Source organism: Maniola jurtina, chromosome 20 (genome assembly GCF_905333055.1).
Source record: "Maniola jurtina chromosome 20, ilManJurt1.1, whole genome shotgun sequence".
Lineage (NCBI taxonomy): Eukaryota > Metazoa > Arthropoda > Insecta > Lepidoptera > Nymphalidae > Maniola > Maniola jurtina.
In genome coordinates, this window is record NC_060048.1 from 2,674,980 (window position 1) to 2,694,466 (window position 19,487).

At 34.6% G+C, this 19,487-nt stretch overlaps 2 protein-coding genes across 5 annotated transcripts in view; one reads left to right on the top strand and one right to left on the bottom strand.

The window, feature by feature from the left end:
• LOC123875754 overlaps positions 1-8,850 on the top strand; it is a 75,273-nt gene extending 66,423 nt beyond the window's left edge. For both annotated transcript variants that reach the window (XM_045921791.1, XM_045921790.1), the window contains exons 6-7: positions 7,852-8,067; positions 8,577-8,850. In XM_045921791.1, the coding sequence (XP_045777747.1) occupies positions 7,852-8,049 (198 nt within the window). In that variant the 3' untranslated portion in view covers positions 8,050-8,067; positions 8,577-8,850. The remainder of the gene's footprint in view (positions 1-7,851; positions 8,068-8,576) is intronic.
• A 4,144-nt stretch (positions 8,851-12,994) lies between these two features.
• On the bottom strand, positions 12,995-18,057 carry LOC123875760 (5-formyltetrahydrofolate cyclo-ligase). Of its 3 annotated transcripts, none has more exons than XM_045921800.1 (5): positions 17,907-18,057; positions 16,229-16,358; positions 14,690-14,942; positions 14,189-14,310; positions 12,995-13,569 (listed from the first exon to the last, which is right to left on the bottom strand). In XM_045921800.1, the coding sequence occupies exons 1-5, from the start codon at positions 17,936-17,938 to the stop codon at positions 13,474-13,476; spliced, it is 633 nt and encodes a 210-aa protein (XP_045777756.1). In that variant the 5' UTR covers positions 17,939-18,057; the 3' UTR covers positions 12,995-13,473. The 3 variants fall into 3 exon arrangements, with proteins under 3 accessions (XP_045777756.1, XP_045777757.1, XP_045777758.1); XM_045921801.1 differs by having other exon boundaries at positions 16,229-16,373; positions 17,907-18,011; XM_045921802.1 differs by lacking the exon at positions 17,907-18,057 and adding an exon at positions 17,186-17,265.
• Positions 18,058-19,487: the final 1,430 nt, after the last annotated feature.

Here is a 19,487-nt window from a genome sequence, read left to right on the forward strand (position 1 = left end):
AGATAAAATAGATAAGAAAAAAAAATAAGAATAAGTAATGACGTTTCACCTAAAGTAGATAAAAATTCAAGTAAACTTAGCGCTTAGACAATAAGTACTATCTAGTTATCTACTTAAAAACGGATTTTTAGTCTGGAAATATTATAGATAATAAACTTGTAGTATTTATTAACTTTTAAAAAAAAATACTTTTATAGTTACTAATACTACTTAATACTAAGTATTCCCAAGTGCTGTACGCTATAAATTAATAGCGTATCTATTCACTTGAACGAAGTCGCCAGCAAAAGCTATCACACTGCATGCTAATATCACACTAATATTATAAAAGCAAATGTTTGTGTGTATGTATGTATGTGTGTTGGTTACTCTTTCACGCAAACACTACTGGACGGATTTGACTGTTTAGAATCGAGGTAGATTATGAAAAATCAAAGAGTTCCCACGAGATTTTAAAAAATCTATATCCACGCGAAAGAAGTTGCGGGCATCAGCTGCTAGTGTCCAATAACTTTTTGGTCCGTCCCGGAAATGGAACCCCAGACCTCAGGAACAGCAACCGAATAAGCTAACCACTTGACAACGAGGCAGTATTGGGAGAATAATAAGATATCAGGCACATTAGGCCGAAGAAGAATGTCGAAAGACCTTATATGCCAGTAAAGATAATGAAATATGTGCATTCAATGTAGTAAGCGTAACTCCAAGACCGACAGTATATTTTATGGAAGATAAAGACTTCATTTATTAATTTAAACTGACGCGTTGACGGCAGACAGCCACTTGAGTTTAAGATTAAAAAAGACTGATACACACAAAATGCGCGTCGGAAGGGTAGGAACCACCATTTATTCCTACCATTTTAGGAATAAAGGGTGCAACGGTAACCACTTACCGCAGGCAGGATGTGACACTCAACACACGAGATACCTATAAGAGCTATAGACGACAATGGAGGGGAGATATCTGGGGAGGCACTGTCGGTAGGGGAGATCGGGTACAACTGTAACACATTGATTTTTTTAGCTCTATTTATTGGTTTGTAATAAATTTTAGAATTTTACAAAATTCCACCCCTAATAGGGTAAAAAGGGTGTTGGAAGATTGTATGAAAGTCGTGGGTCATGAAGCTTTATGAAGTCAAAGTCAAATCATTTATTCAAAATAGGTACCATGGTTTACACTTTTTGATTGTCAACTATAATAAGATAATGATGTTTGATGGTGACACGATTAATTTCACGAGGATTTCAAACGCGCCCAAGTCTGAGTTCGACCATAGGGGCCATTCTTAGGGATCCGTACCATTTGGTAAAAAATAACCTCTTAAGGTGATACTAAGGGTATGTACGTGAGGCATTTTACATTGGGATAGTTTTTTAATCTTATTGGAAATTAGAAATTCTGACGAATCTGAGTGGGAAACTGCAACGTAGTTAAATAAATATAATAGACACACATAACTCTCGTCTATGCTCTACAAAATAAATGAGCATAATATGGTTTTACTTAATTTTGTTTATTTGGAATAATTATACAGTTTAAAAAAGATTGGCAAAATGTTGCCTCCTTCTGGGCTTAGTCAGGATAAAAAAAACAAGCCAAGTGCGAGTCAGACTCGCGCACTGAGGGTTCCGCGCTCGGGTATTTTTTCCAACATTTTGTACGAACGGACGGACGGACGGATGGACAGACAGACAGACACACAACAAAGTGATCCTAAAAGGGTTCCGTTTTTCCTTTTGAGGTACGGAACTCTATAAAAGATTCGGGTACGGATCAAAAGAAGCCGCACTGGACACGTTGTCTGGTGCGCTGTGTGTGTTGCAGACTTTAGTTGCTCGTAGGCGCCAGTGATCTTTGCCAACACGCAACACTAACCTGTGTTTTATGCCTGTATTAGCCGATGCCCGTAACTTCGCCCGCGTGGATATAGGTTTTTCGAAATCCCATGGGAACTCTTTGATTTTTTGGGATAAAAAGTAGCCTATGTGCTAATCCAGGATATTATCTATCTCCATTCCAAACAGCCAAATCCGTCTAGTAGTTTTTGCGTGAAGGAGTAACAAACATACACACACACACACACACACACACACACACACACACACATATACACACACATACATACAAACTTTCGCCTTTATAATATTAGTTTGAAGTTTGATTATAATCTCAATGAGGAATTTTGGTTGAGAAGTCATTTCGAAGTTTCTCGGACGCTGCCCAGCGTACCTCTAATACCTAAAGTAGGTATATACAGGGTGGTCAAAAAGTCGTGGATCAAACGCAATAGGGAGATAGAGGAGAACATTTCCAGCAAAAAATATTTCTACAGCATGGCCTTATTTAAATTGCCCTAAGAGTTATGAATATTTTTGAGATTTTTAACAAAATACCAGATTCTCTTACAATTAGACTAATTTAAAAAAAATGAGATAAAAAATAATAAAACAAACGATGCTGTGTCATTACTAGATAATGTATCAGCACTACAAACCTTCTATTGAGGCTCTGGGTGCCAAATTACAAGAGCAATTAATTTTTTTCCAAAACTTTTAAAGCGTTACCAAAAATTTGATGTCACTTTAAAAGCGCACTGTGAAAAAAAAATGTACTACGGAAAAGTGACCCTGTATCAGAAAAACTTGCTGATTTAATGCCAATTTAAATGAGGTATAACACATTACTCTTTGTTTCGTAATTCTGGTATTATAATTGTTTTTTCATATCAAGGTGCAAATTTCAGTAGATTAGTTTAATTCAAAATAATTTTGAAGATTATCATGCTGCTAGTTAAACTGCTAGTTTTTTGTACGTTGGAATGCTAGAAACATCACTGTGCTTGTCACACTTAAAATTTGTGAAAAGAACAGAAACTGTTCACTACCACCACGTGCCAGAACTACCCAGAACGCCCTCTTTTCTAGGAAACAAAAGGATAAAAAAACTATGCCTCTCTTTCACATCCTTCCTTATTCCAACAATGCAAATAGAAATGATGATTAGTGTGAACGAGAGGCATAGTTTCTTTATCCTTTTGTTTCCTAGAAAAGATGAACTACTTGCAAGACGGGCGTTCTGGGTAGTTCTGGGTGGTTCTGGCACGAGGTGGTAGTAAAGAGTTTCTATTCTTTTCACAAATTTTAAGTGTGACAAGCACAGTGATGTTTCTAGCATTCCAACATACAAAAAACTAGCAGTTTAACTAGCAGCATGATAATCTTCAAAATTATTTTGAATTAAACTAATCTACTGAAATTTGCACCTTGATATGAAAAAACAATTATAATACCAGAATTACGAAACAAAGAGTAATGTGTTATACCTCATTTAAATTGGCATTAAATCAGCAAGTTTTTCTGATACAGGGTCACTTTTCCGTAGTACATTTTTTTTTCACAGTGCGCTTTTAAAGTGACATTAAATTTTTGGTAACGCTTTAAAAGTTTTGGAAAAAAATTAATTGCTCGTGTAATTTGGCACCCAGAGCCTCAATAGAAGGTTTGTAGTGCTGATACATTATCTAGTAATGACACAGCATCGTTTGTTTTATTATCTTTTATCTCATTTTTTTAAAATTAGTCTAATTGTAAGAGAATCTGGTATTTTGTTAAAAATCTCAAAAATATTCATAACTCTTAGGGCAATTTAAATAAGGCCATGCTGTAGAAATATTTTTTGCTGGAAATGACCTCCTCTATCTCCCTATTTCGTTTGATCCACGACTTTTTGACCACCCTGTATAGTTGGATTGTGCGTCCAGACGAGTGTACATACTTTTCTACAATTTCGAGTGCAGAGCTCTCAACGAGTGCAGAGCCTCTCCTAGATTAAACTTATCTATGTAAAAGAAAGAAAGACAGAAAAACGTTTATTTTTGAAAGCTGTGCCACACATTACCAGCTATCCAGGGTTAGGTTATCCCGGGGCCTCTAACACTTGAGCATTAAAGTCAGAAGACCTCTAGCAGGAGAAGCGCCGGAATAAACTGTGTCATGTGTGGCACAACCCGAAAAAAAAAGGTCTCAACTCAGCATAAGCCGTATAAATGTTGCTGTGAAGACTCCTTTACATATTCACACGTATTGTTACAACTTTGCATGATAATAGTACACAGGAATCTGTGTCAAAAGCCACACAGTATCATTAAGCTCGATCATTATGGAGTATTTACCGACAACATGACACTCAATGCCTCTCGATCAATTATTATGTACGATTCACGAGCATCCTACACCTCGCACTAACATAGCTCAATAGTGCTTAGTGTCAATCATTACAAATAATTTTACCTATAATATGCAATAGTTTTTTTTTTCATATAAATCGGTTAAACGGATGGGTCTTAAAGAACTCCTTGGGAATCCACATTCTAAAACAGATTTTTCGTGCAAAATGTCGGGAAAAATACCCGAGTACGGAACCCTCAGTGCGCGAGTCTGGCTCGCACTTGGCGGGTTTTATCTGTTAAATTACTTGTACTACTTTGAGATTAATTAGTGTGGGCGTCGTACAATAATAAGCACATTATTTTTATAATTAAAATATTAATTTACGGTTAATCAAAATATCGATCGCATACCTACATATATTATTCAATTATTTAAGACCCATTTATAAAAGATAAATAATATTTTACGACTATCGAAAGTCGTAAAAATATTTTGACATACTTTGCTGCGATTATTTTGATATTTCAATCTGTAGTAAATACAGGGTGGCCGGGGATGTGACGTCTAAAAGAAAAATTTAAATACCATAACCAAGGAGTATCCAAATCACCCCCGTGTTTGTTGAGCGATTTTTGGTAGTTTATGAGATGTGCATTTTTCAATGATTTTTTTATAACTTTCATCCGTCGGTGATTTTTTTTGTGCCGTGATTAGTGACGCAGAGGCGAGCTTCGATGTATCGCCTTGCACCATAGGTAAATTAGCAGTGATCGGGCCCCAAAGCTTAGTTAGAGATACAATATACCTCAATAGATCTTCGTTTACATCGTACCGTATCGCTGCTTCAGCCTTCACGTCACTTCTGATTTGTCGAGAGGCATCAGTCCTGTAACATGGCACCAATTAACGCATAACCCGAGGGTCTGAATGGCCATTTGAATGACGTTAGCTACGTGGCATTAAGTGCTGGCATTGTTACGAAAAATTACTACAATTAATATTTAATCTGTATTGCGTCTTTTGTAATTGTTAAAAGGTTAAGGTTTCTTAATTGAAATAGAAAGTTGATGTGTGTTTTAATGATTGAAGCCTATTTTTAGCGTTCCGTTGGGAAATAAGTTGTAAGGGTATCTGTGGACTCATTCGTATTCAGTTCTTTTCGTGATTCGTGAAAATACGATTTGAAGTGGGCGTCATGCAAAACGTATTGACACGTGTGCACTGATTCGTATTTTTTCGTTTCGTATTGTGACAGATACGAATAAATCAGGGTATAATAATTTTAATATCAATACAGTACAGGTTTCCTACAATACTTCAGACTTTGTATTTAATTTCAAATACATATTCTAATTTCTAATTAATTCACTTAGGCATCTACAGTTTCTAATTATTGTAAAACAATACATTTTATTGCCTACATTATGTACAGTACAATCGTAAAGGCAATCTTCATAAACATAGACAATTATTACGCTGTAATAATTTTCTTTGAGCGGTGTTCTTGGCCCATATTGTTCATCGAGAGAGACACACATGCAATTATGCATTGTGTAACAATGACATCTTTTGCAAGAAATAATATTAATTAGTAGGTTTATCTACACTTATATCAAGAAGTAAAGTTTGTAAGTTTGGATGTAGGGGTAATCTCCAGAACTAAAGATCCGATTCTAAAAATTCTTTCACTGATAAGTACATTATCCTCGAAGATAGCTTATCACACTATCACACTAATATTATAAAGGCGAAAGTCTGTGTGTATGCATGTGTGTATGTTTGTTACTCCTTCACGCAAAAACTACTGAACGGATTTGGCATAAATTCGGAATGGAGATAGATTGTACCCTGGATTAACACATAAGCTACTTTTTATCCCGAAAAATCAAAGAGTTCCTACCTAAATCCACGCGGACGAAGTCGCGGGCGTCAACTAGTAAATTGTAAATGTACCGCGGACGAAGTTGCGAGTAAAAGCTAGTTGTGGCATAAAAAATGTTATGCCCATGGTTTTTTTGTAAGTTCATATTTTCGCTACGGGACTTTTTTTGTGGTGCTCTAACAATATCACCTCCTCTACAAGGGTGGGTGCCCAACGAGTCACACTCAATCGTGTCACAGTGTGACTTGTTGGGAACTCATCGATTTATTTCCATCGAGTCACTGTTACTAGTTGCAACCTTTTTATCTATCATTAGAATTCCCAACGAGTCACACTGTTACTCTAGGTGTGACTCGGGAAGATTTATTTTTATTTAGTTATATTTATATCCTTGAGTGCCCCGGTAGTGGTACTCGTAGTATCCACTCTCTGGAAATCCCTGCGTTCGTTTCTGTAAATATAAGAAGAACATCATTTGATTGTTTTTAGTTTAGGTACTAGAAAATTAATGAAAAAAGTATACAATAAATATTATAATAGCGCTTGTTAATTGACCTTTTTATACATTGATTGAGGGCTGCATCCAATGAATTTGTCACGGTCCTCTAGACGGTAGATAGTAGGTACCTACCTAGTTACGGCGCCTGGTCAGGTTGTTTTTATTTTAATTATTTGTTTTTATTTTTACTCTTGCATTATACCGACAAAGTATAAGGGATCTTGCGCAAGATCCTGTATAATTATTAGCTCATTAAAAAATAATAAAAAATGTAAGTAATAAAAAGCCAATGAAACAAACATAGCCTTTTAATCTTGGTTAAGTCGAAAATTATTGTCCGGCCCACATTAATGATCACAGTAATCAGGCAAGTCAACAAATTATTATTGCGGCGTTATCGATAACGTTTCTCGAGTTGCAAAAGTTAGGGTGTGATTCCACAGAGGCGGAGTGGAGCGAATACGCATGTATTTGACCAATCAGGTTTTTAATATAACCGACTAGAATCTAGAGTCTAGACTCATGTGATTAATCAAAGTAAGCCCATCACTAGTTTTGAACCCTCTCGGGGTCTTTTGCAAAGTGTCCCTACGACGCGGCACCAATGAGATTGTGAGCTGCATGCACGGTCTGTGTGCGAGGAGGATTGTGTGATGGGGGGATTTATGGAAACAAGGGATTTATGGAAACAAGAGCCCTTTTGATATCTATCATCGAAGTATAGAACTTGCAGGCTTCAGTCCTTCATAATAATTGATTTCTAATATGAATTTAAAGTCCTTTGGAGTGTCGATTAGCAAAGGATTTACCAAGCCAAGGTTTACTTCAATCGCACAGTACCGTCCAATTTATAGGTTCCTTTTGCACGACAGAACGTGATTTTGATAATCAAAAAGGGCTTTATGTATTATTTAGACGCAAATCGTCAAAGTTACGAAAATGGTTACTTAATTAAGATTTAATAACGGAACAACTACAGTAATTAAAGAGTAATTGACACAGATTTGTATTTAAATAAACATAAAGTATTTGCTGTCAGGGTCTTTGAAAGTTTGTTTTACTTGATGGCTTACTGATTAATGCAAAAATGCAGGCCCTAACGGGGCTTGAATCATGTTACACAAATGACAATATTTTATAATAGAAAAAATCTGTTACCATATAGGAAACTCGCTGTCTAGTAGCATTTGTTAAATGTGGATTTCCCAAAAATATGGCAGGTGGTAATAATTTACGTTTTCACTTCAAAAATGTGGAGAAAACTTAGTTAAAAGTAACTTCTCTATATTTTTCAGGCCGCCAGTGCTCTGTTCACACTAGATGGGAGTCGTGGAGAAGAATTATCGAGGAGACTAGCCCGCGGTGAGCGGAGAAGAAGGCGATGTAGAGCGGTTCTCGCTCTTATAGCCCTGCTGTTACTGATTGCTGCCATTCTTGCCGTGGAACTGCTCATGTCGAGGGGACAGCGTGTTTTCGGGGCAGTGCTGCGCTGACTCGTTCTTAATGTTTTGGTTAGTAAAATAACTTCCATGAGTGTATGTAGTAAGTGATTGAGTAAGAATACCTTGGAGAATCAGAGGCTTAAACTAAATCAATATTAAATGCGATTATGGTGCGATTGAAGAATCGGCTTTCTGAACCAATGCGGTGGTGGATTCTTACCACACCACAAGTCAGTATAATCCATAAATTAAAAAAGTATATAATATATAGTAGGTAATTAGCTTGCTTTGTCTTACGAGTGTGCAAAGGCGTCGCTACGGTTTCCTTAGGGTTTCCGGGACCTAAAGTAGCCTATCATGTCCTTCATCGGGATACAAGCTAACTCTATACTCTACAGGTACGAAATTTCGCTAAAGTAGCAGACAGATAGACACACTTTCGCATTTGGGTATAATAGGTCCATATTATAAAATCGTCTTAACTAACTTAGAATATTTTATCAATATTGAAACTTCGAGAGATTTATTGGGATTAAGTGTACTTATAATTTTACATATTCAAATACCGCTTTTTTCAGTTTCAGGAAATTTTCTCGAAAACTTGGATCAACATTGAAAACAATAATAAGCTGCTACTTATTCTGACATCCTGATCTCACTGAATTTATTCCTTAAACTTGTTCTTATCTGAATTAAACCCAAATGTGATAACTACTTTTATATTACCACAAAAAAAAAACCTAAAAAATGCAGTTTAAAAAATTTAAATCGAGTATCCTAATATCAATAATAATTGGTCAAAATATTGTAAGCATGTACTTAACAGGGCTCTCTCCGTCACTCGTTTCATACAATCGTAGTTCCAATTTCATTTGAATATTAAGCAACCAAAGCCCATGAAATTTTGGAGACATATTCTAAAAACTAATATCTGTGTCTGTGGTGTTTTAGATTTTTCTAAAAATATGTAGTTTTAAAATTACAGGGGCTCAAAGATTTGTATGAAAATTTTTAAGACCGCGTAACTTTGAAACCGAATATTTTAACAGAAATCTGGAAAACCACAGACATATTTATAACAATATTGTTAAATTAAAGTAAAAACCCATATGATTGCACAATAAACTATAAACTTTTCCTGTATTAACTCTTGATTTTTTTAATGGTAATTTAAAAATTATATAATATATATAATATACATAGGTGTATTATATAACAATATTATCATATTTTACGCATACGTTATACGTATGGTATTGTTATATAACTTAATACATAATTTCAGGTAAGTAACTATTTGCACTACTTTATACGATGCCCATTTTACTTTCTATTTCAAAATGCCATTTTAATGTAGGACGAATTTAAATTAATGATATCTGAACCTTCTTGTAATCAGAATGATAAAACTACAATAATAATAATTAATTAAATATTACTGTGTTTACGATTTATTATAATTTGGAATACTATTCTATTTTTAAATATTATAATAATGAAAATATAATAATAAATTATATTTTAGAATATTTATTTTCGCAGAGTTCATGATCTATTATGTAATATTAATAGTTTTTATAATATGTACTTCTATTAATATCAATTATTTTGTGATGTTTTGGCTGTCTGTAAAAAGTTACCAATGCACTTTTTAGTAAGCAAAATTATTAAAGTCCTTGCTAAAGGAAATTCTTTTAGTATATAAAAATATTACCTATAATATTTTCATAATTTAAAAAAAATATTGTAAGCACCTACCTAGATTATAAGTTATTTTTATTTTACGGCCATATGTGATAATTTAAAATAATGAAACTTACCCAGTTTTTAGGTATATTATGTAATAAATTATGATATATGAAAGTGTAATACAGCTTTTTCGTCAATCGTAGTGTAATAAGCCAATTTAGAAATATACCTGATATTATGATTAAAATAATATAATTACTTAATAGTTGATCAGGGAATTTACGAGTAATTTTGGTTATTTTTTGGAGTTAGCCATCTCTATTTCCAAAATCATCCTTTATCTTATCGGCATATCTATATCATGTAGATTTAAGTAAAGAGTGCCTTAGACAAAGTTTATTGATATTTAGTATATTTTTTAATTGATGATTGATTTAATGATTGAGCATATTTTACCAATAATAACATACACAGACATAGATATGTTATGTATGTATCTAAATTTCTAAAGCGAAGACTAGGACACTTGGGTCACATTTGTAGAACGTTATCTCTTCTACTCGCATGCGTTTACGAGTATATCTTCTATCTTACTCATCACCGAGCACGAATTATAATACACGCCACGTTATATGAACGTAACTTGTCTATGGTACAAAATATTATGTGTCACTAGGTCAAACTATTATCTTATCTACTTGATAGTCTATAATAACAATATGTAAAATTTAGCTTAGAGTGCCAATATGAATTCCACTATCGAAATAATTATTCATATACATATATTACGATTATATCTGAATATACACAATATATATATATATATGAATCATTTTAATGATTATATTTCAATACATATTGTCTAGTGCTATAGCACTACACAAGGCGTGCGCGGCGGCCGCCTGCGGGAGCGGGGGGTCTCGCGGTGCGGCGCCGGCGCGCGGCACGATGCATTCGCGGCGCGACCGTCTCCAAATAACCAGCGCTTATATTGTTGTAAAGTTTATTACTATTTTATTATTAAAACATTTATAAAACCATAAAAGTCTTATCAGTACAGTCCAACTCAAAGTGCAGTGCAACACATCACTATACACATATACTTGTGTCATATCATATTATATCATTCAGGATTCATGAAAATAAAATGCACTTAATAAAATATCAATAATATTACGTTTTCAGCCATGTTTTCAGCCTAGACTTTTGACATTTATCTGTGTGCCTTTTATAATCTTTGTTTGTATGTTTGTCCCTTGTGTGTTCCTATACTATGATATATCCAATTGCGATAAAACTTTGTAAAGTTGGCATTATGTTAGAAACCTTCTCGCAAGTCCTAACAACAACTGTTATACACCATAGTACCTTCAAAGTACTATACAACGGTGGTGGCACGCGATTTGTATTGTAATTTTAGTTGTAAGCTAACCCTGAAACAATATAATAAGTAAGTCGGTAGGTATATCAGATTAGTTCATATTCAATTTTGATAGTGGAATGCATGCTTTAGTTTTTAAGAATTACTTAAGTAGTATTTCGTAATATTTATGTGATAAAATAAAATACATTAAAGCTCAATTTCAGTGTAATAATGAAGGTTAAACTTATAGTATGAATATAAAATATCAATTATTCAAATATGATATTCAAAATAATTATTATTTTATAATTAAAGGGTTCACTTAATAATAAACCTACAACTAAAGATGAAACTGTCATAGTACGAAAACCAGCCCAATTGAAGAAGAAAAAAAAAAAACATTTTTAATAACCATTTGAGAAGTTCACATTCACACTGAATCTGAATAATATATTCGAAAATATTAAAATATTTTTTTAGTTTTAAATAAAAATAACCACTATTGTAACATGATATACTTTTGTTTAATATTATATTTTTGGAGATATTCTTATTGCTTGGATGGATTTGGTAATTTTATTTCATGAAAAATATTTTGTTTAATTTGACTGGCTGTATGAAATATATGTTATATATTATAATTTTGTAATATTTTGCACTAAGTGCTTTTTAGATTCTGTAATAAAGATATTATATTATGAAGATGATTTAGTTTTATTTTATTTCTTTACCTTCTTAATATTAACTGAAATAGTTCAAACTACCTTTTGTAATAAGTATATACTTTTTAACTTTGTAGATCTACTGCGATTGAATATTATAATAATTGCCTAGACAAATCCGAAAGGTTATTTACTCAAAAAAAAAAACATGGTGAAAATGTTATAAAATCCATAATATTTATTGAAACATACAAAATAATAAAAATGTCACATCATATTTTCAAAGCACTTCTTTCAAATGTGATAATTTTGGACACTAACTAAGCAGGTCTACCTATTGTATAACCTACCAATTATCATCTAGGTACTGTATGCAATTATCAATCGTACTATCTACAACATAATAATAAATAAGCTCTATTCCCACGCAGTTACATGCTGAACGGGCAAGCTTCGTAAACCTAGAGTAATTATCATCTATACTACTAATAAATAAAATTGGAGTGTCTGTCTGTAATTTCGAAATAACTACCGCATATTAAGGTCATATGGTTATTTGAACGATACGATAACTGAATCACACGTTTTTAAAATTTTTGTATGTCTGTCTGTCTGTTTGAAAAGGCTAATCTTGGGAACGGCTGAACCGATTTTGACGGGATTTTCACAGACAAGTAGAGAATTGACCAGGGAGTAACATAGGCTACTTTTTTAACCGACTTTCAAAAAGGGAACTTTGTGTTTTTCTACCTATGTACACCGAAATCTCCGAGATTTTTGAACCGATACGTCATTTCTTTTTAATCGATAGAGGAACTTTGCGACATTGTTTCATAAAAAATTTGGAGTCCAACTCCTCAATCCTGATGCTGCAGGGGATCTGACCAATCCACGCGGGCGAAGCTGCGGGCTTCAGCTATATTAAATAAGTTCTTCAGATTTGTATACCTCATAGCGAATGTATTAAAGAGAACTGAAATGCTTTGAATGGAACTTTAGAACGTCAAGAATGTACAAGGAACCAAAAGCTTAATTTGCTATAATCCGCCAAACCAAAGAAATTTGTATGGTGCAACATGCAGCATACGACATGCACCGCCCGCCCTCCCACTGATAAACATGCAGGAAAAGCCAGCCACCAAGCAAGCCGAGGTCGAGTGGTTTTGGGATTTGTGTAGTGCTGCGTGGTGGTGGTGTGTGTGGCATTTTTTCTTTTCATCAAACCCATACGTGTGGGGTATCAATGGATAGGTCTTCAAAAACGATATTGAGGTTTCTAATATCATTTTTTGTAAACTGAATAATTTCCGCGAGAGACACTTCCAAAGTGGTAAAATGTGTGCCTTAAAAAAAGCCTTAAATTAAATGTGTGCCTTAAAGTGGTAAATATGAAAAAACTAAAAAAGATATATGATGTACATTACCATGCAAACTTCCACCGAAAATTGGTTTGAACGAGATCTAGTAAGTAGTTTTTTTAATAAAACTTAATTAAAAAAACTACACTATTATTAAAACATCGATCAAAGTTATATCGTAATACAAGAACTTTTATATGATGTTACTTGCCGCTACGGAACCCTTCATGGGCGAGTCCGACTTGCACTTGGCCGCTTTATGATAATAATTATTAGGAACAACGTAGCCCTATCCTAAGCTAAGTACCTAACTTATCGACAAACTACGAATAGATTGATTACATCATTATTAATTTCAGCCGTTATATAACTTTGGTGCTTTAAATATTGTAATATAATATAATTAATCGTCGGCGAAGATTACTCCGTCAATTTTTTGGTCCAGCTCGTTCATGGGAACCTCGTCCACGATCTGGCAGTTGAAAGCCACGGCTAGTATCTGTAAAATACACAATAGGTATTACCTAACAGTCGTGCTACGTGGTATCAAACTAAAAATTAACAAAATCTTGGTCATACTACCATTTTTTTTTTTTTTTAGAATTAGTTTTTGAATTCACACTTTTTTGACGATGAGTACCAGGTATCGCAAAATATACCTTCCTTTTTTATAAGAGAAAAGCAAGTAAAGAATAAGCAAATTAACTAATTAATAATTTGTCTTTCATCATCACCCAAACGTAACTGGTTGGGAAGTGGAAACTCATAATTTTTTTTTCCCAACGAGTCACACTTTATTATGGGTGTGACTCGATGGGAAAAATCGATAGATTTCCAACTAGTCACACACACGATTGGGTGCTTTTTAGTTAAACGACTGCAGAAGTGTTGTATTAACGTTATGTTCCTATGGAATCTGGCCATAACTTCATTAAAACATCACAATATTATAACCACGTTTACATACACACATCACAATATTATAACAACTACGATTTTTAGGGTTCCGTATCTCAAAAGGAAAAACGGAACCCTTACAGGATCACTTTGTTTTCTGTCCGTCTGTCTGTCCGTCTGTCAGTTTAGCGTCTTCCCGTTGAGAGAATGCATTTAATCACCTTGGGTGGACTAGGATTCGCCCGTAAGTGTGTGATGTACTTGTCATAGTACCCTCCGCCGTGGCCCACTCGACCGCCGCTTCTGGAGAATGCCGCGCCCGGAGCGATTATCAGATCTAAACCTGGAAGTAATGAGTAAAATGATTGCGATTGAAAAAAGTGCATGCACATGAAAAAATAAAAAATAAAAATCGACTTCACTGGTCGATTTTTTTTTGCATTCTTTATTTCACTATTTTTAGTGGCCCCACTGTTTTAAGGTGCAAGACACAGGTCTGCCCGCGAAATTCAAATTTAATTTTGTTTTTCGCAATTTGTAAACTAATACGACAACGTAGGCTTATGGCATTTTAATTGCGCCAATGGCAGTATCATCCTCACAGGACCTTTCAGGTCTAGTTTAAGAAATTGTGTAAGAAAGAGAACAGGAGTTGAAAAAGAAAAAAGCAGTTGAGTAAGAAAACAGGAGTGCAACGGGCACAGTACAAAATTATTAATTACCTTTTTCCAAAGCATCTTCCCTCTGCTGGTCCTTCGAATGCTGCTTTATGCCATGCCTGGTCAAAGACATGATCTTCTCATCATCAGGCTCCAATTTCAGCATCTTCATCTTCCCTCCAGCGTACTGGGGTACGAAGGCGGCCGCCCCCTTCGCCTTGATGTGGGCTATGATGGGTTTCGTGTCAATTTCCTCATCAGTGCTCATGAATATGGCTATCCTTTGAGCTGACTTGTAGAATGGGTGGTTGATTACCTGGGAAAATTGTTTTTGACAATACACAAGTATAAATTAAAAATTTATAACACCTCCGACAAGTGAAGGTTACAGTAATTAGAAAAGAGCTGATAACTTTCAAAAGGCTGAACCGATTTTCTTGGATTACAGCTAAGAACACTCTCGATCAAGCCACCTTTCAAACAAAAAAAAAAACTAAATTAAAATCGGTTCATTAGTTTAAGAGCTACGATGCCACAGATAGATACACAGATACACATCGTCGAACTTATAACACCCCTCTTTTTGGGACGGGGGTTAAAAATACGCGGTAATGTATAATGTTTGACTGAGGTGTAACGTTATGCAAGTCAAGGTGCACTGTGGTCATATTAGTGGAAGGTCCGGGGTATAATTGCTGGCAGGGTTTGGAATTTTATATTTTCTAAATCTATGGTCTGGTATGGCGGAAGGCTTCGGCCATGACTAGTTACCGTCCTACCGGCAAAGCGGTGCCACCAAGCGATTTACCTCCGGTACGATGCCGGCCGTGTTGAACCAAAAGGGTAGGTACTTATGGGTTTAATAACTGCCATACGTCTTCCAGGTTAGCCCGCTTCCATCTTAGACTGCATCATCACTAACCACCATGGGAGATTGCAGTCAAGGGCTAACTTGTATCTGAATTAAAAAAACTTCACACTAGGCAGCTACCTTCTAACTTATCATGTACCAACTAACTTGGTAAAGAATCTATCTATTAGCAAGACCTACCATACCAAACCACTATTATTACATGGATTTATACTTGACCTACCATACCATTTTATGCACGGATCTAAACAGGTACTTAGATAAGTATCAAGCTTCAGTCGGATGAGATTTTGTGTTTATTTACGGTTGTTATCACAAGCACACTGATAAACTTTGAACCTAAAATTCTATCAACGTAAACAATAAATAAAGTCATTTGAAAAATTACATCATTCGATAAAAATAGGTGCTTCTAATTTTTTCGTGATTTAGTTTTCCTTAGGTAAAAAAAAAACGCAATTAACAAATGGAATCACCTCGGCATAGCTATCGTTATTAGGGTGCAATACCCGGAGGGGTGCCAACGGGACCCTATTACTAGGTCTAAGCCTGTCTCTCGGACCTTTACAACGAATCAATTGACATCTCATTTATCAAAATCGGCCCAGTAATTTAGGCACTAGTGGAACATAAAGAATCTGGATACAAACATACATACATACATAGACTGCTAAAATCATAACCTTTCCTTTTGGCTTTGCCGCAGTCGGGTAAAAAAATTAAGTCCTTACTTTTCTGTAAACAATATCAGACTGTCGCTTCTTCTCGTCGGCAGATAGTTGCGCGATTCTAGTTGCAACTTTTTCCCTCAAGGCTTGCTTTGCTGGGTCCGGTGTGCGATTCATTCTGACGGATGATGTGCTGAAAAAGACTTACCTATATTAAATTTTAAATATATACTTTACTACAAGATGCCCGCGACTTCATCCGCGTGGATTTAGGTTTTTAAAGATCCCGTGGGAACTGTTTGATTTCCGGGATAAAAAGTTGCAGTCAATTACAGGGACGCAAGCTACCTCAGTACCAAATATACAAATCGGTCAAGCGGATGAGTCTTTAGGAATTCCGCGGGAACTGCTTGTTTTTCCGGAATAAAAAGTAGCCTATATCCTTCCCCGGAAGGATATAGGCTACTTTTTATTTCGAGGAGGATCCTAAGTCTGCTGCACAAAATTTCATTAAAATCGGTTCAGCGGTTGAGCTGTGAAAGCGTAGCAGACAGACAGATAGACAGACAGACACAATTTCGCATTTATAATATTAAGTATGGATAAGTATGGATTAAATGAAAAGGGTTGTCGAGTCAACCGGGGACCCGAGAGCTGGCAGCTACCTTGGGCAAAGAATTAGTTTGGCCATCAAAAGGGGCAATGCTGCCAGAATCTTGGGCACAATGCCTCGCTGCGGTGGTCTCGATGAGGTTTTAGATTTAATTTAGTTTTTAATTTAATTTAATTATTTTTATTTGTTTTTTTAATTTAATTTAGATGTAAGTTTATTTTAATAAAAATAACTCTTATGTTGCTGTCAATTTAATATGATGTAAAATTGTAAACAAATTAAAAATTAATACATTTAGAACCTTTGTAAAATATACTTATATTAAATTTTTTATCGTTCAGTTACAGTTTTATTATTTGTTAATTTTATTTCCCAATACATAATAATAAGTAGCTTGTTTACCTTACCTGAGAGTACTTCCTATGAAAGTGTCTGGAATCTGATTCTGAACTTGTGAGTTGTGAGTTGTGACCTATTGGTCTCATACCTACTGATAAAATGATGAGTAATGAAAGATGGCCGTCTGGGTCCTAGGATTACAGATTGATAGTTTATAGGTAGATACTTAAAAGATCGATTTCTCTCAGGCAATGAGAATCATAAAATAAAAACCGGCCAAGTGCGAGTCAGACTCGCGTACCGAGGGGAACCACAAATTCGAGGTTTTCAGATTTTCCCCTTACGTGTGCCTACCTGCCTGCCAAATTCCCTGATTCTAGGTCAACAGGAAGCAGGTACCGTAAGGGTTTCTTGACAAACACGATATATACAGACAGACAGACAACAATTTAGGAAGTGATCCTAAATTTTTAAAAATATAAAGAATCTTAATAATATAAATAGTAAATAGGTACCTACTATAAAATGTATAAGTAGACGTACGGTCTACCAATGATCAATGAATCAATTTCAACGACTATAGTTTCAGTTAAAAAAATCTATAAAATACCAACAATAGATGGCGCTTAAATAGATTAAAAACGTACTTTTTGCAGAACTTAGAGTAGGTATTTAGACGTGTTAATACATAATATATAATACACATAACATGTGTTAATTTCTGCTGACCTACCTACCTACGGTCAACCAAACAATTCTAACCAAGTAAAATATTAGAAGTAGTCTTACCAATAACAATATATGAGATTCCGCCGCCACATTCACTCACCGAATGATAAAATTACTAATACAAGATACGCAGTAAATATTATTATCAAATTATCAACGGTAATCACCAAGCCACAATTCTCACAACTTGTAATCCAAACAATTTATTATTTTTCATATAACGTGGTCTTTTGATCTGTTTACTAAATAGCGCCATCTGTTATGTACTTGTTAAACTACGATACAGGTCGCCTGAAAATGGAAAACTTCAGTATGAGTCAAAGAAGTTTTTTCGGCATAGTTCTAGTATATGATCAAAGATGCCACTCCTAGTTTTCAAATCCAAATCAAATGATTTTTAAGCTTTTTAGGGTACCGTAGTAAAACAAGGAAACCTTATAGTTTCGACCAGTCCGTCTGCGCCCGTCTGTCTGGTACAGCCCAAAATCATATTTTAAAAAAAATTTAAAGTTCTAAAATTAAAATTCGGCACGATTGTACATAGAAACGTGTTACGGCTACCATAGACACATATTTTTCTTCCAATTTTTTTTCTTTCAAAAAGTTTTCAAATTGTGAATAATAAATTCTCTCACGCTTTCTCTCAGGTAACTCGGTAAGAGTCACTTGAGTATCCAAAATATTTTTTTTAAATAAGGGCCCTTGAGTAGGACTTAATTACCCGTGAAGAAATGCGGCCGTTGCGGTGTAAATTTCGAACAAACAGTAACTACAGAACGTAAAAAAAAACAAAAATAGTTGTTTCTGATTAATATTCTTCTTTTTAGCGACTATTGACTATTTTCTTTCGACTACGGCGTATTCTGAGATTTCTGACACGCACTTGGGCAGTTATTTCATAGAAATGAGCGTTATTTTCCTAGCAGTGAAAAACTCGTACAAATAAAACGGATTTAAGTACTCTTTTTATTTACTCTTTCAGGAAACAATATATTGAACTGAATTATGTAAATGGCATTACTGAAAACGGAACACGGGTAAAAATTACAATTGCGAGCGTGTTCGGACTTTTGTATCTTTTAATTATGTAAAAACGAGTTTTTGGGATTAACGGATTAAATAAACAAGCGAAAGATTAAAAGGAAACTCACAATTGCCTTGCTCATATTATCGTAATGCTAGAGCCAGAAAATAGCACTCTTCTAAGAGCATTTGAAATGCAAAAAAACTGCATCGAAATCGGTCTAATTTTTGAGGAAAATTACATATTGTGATAGACACATACGCACAGACTGTAGTATTATATTTGTGTTTATTTGAAAACTATAATTATTTTTGAGAATAATTGAATATTTGCTTTTTGGGTTTAAATTCGTAATGGGATAAAATCACGACGGGACACTATTAATTTCTTCGATAGAGAAAAATCCAAATACCTATTTTTTAAATTTTTTTCTTATTACTTATTAAGTAGGTGCCTCCAAATTTTTTTTTTTTCAAAAAATCTCATATATTTTGTTTTTTTTTTCGCTTTTTTTTACTATTTTGTTTTTTACTTCCGTCGCAACCACCATTTCTTTATTTTCATCTCTTTCCTAAAGCGAGCAATTACATCAATCCCTCTCACGTTTCTGTTTCTTT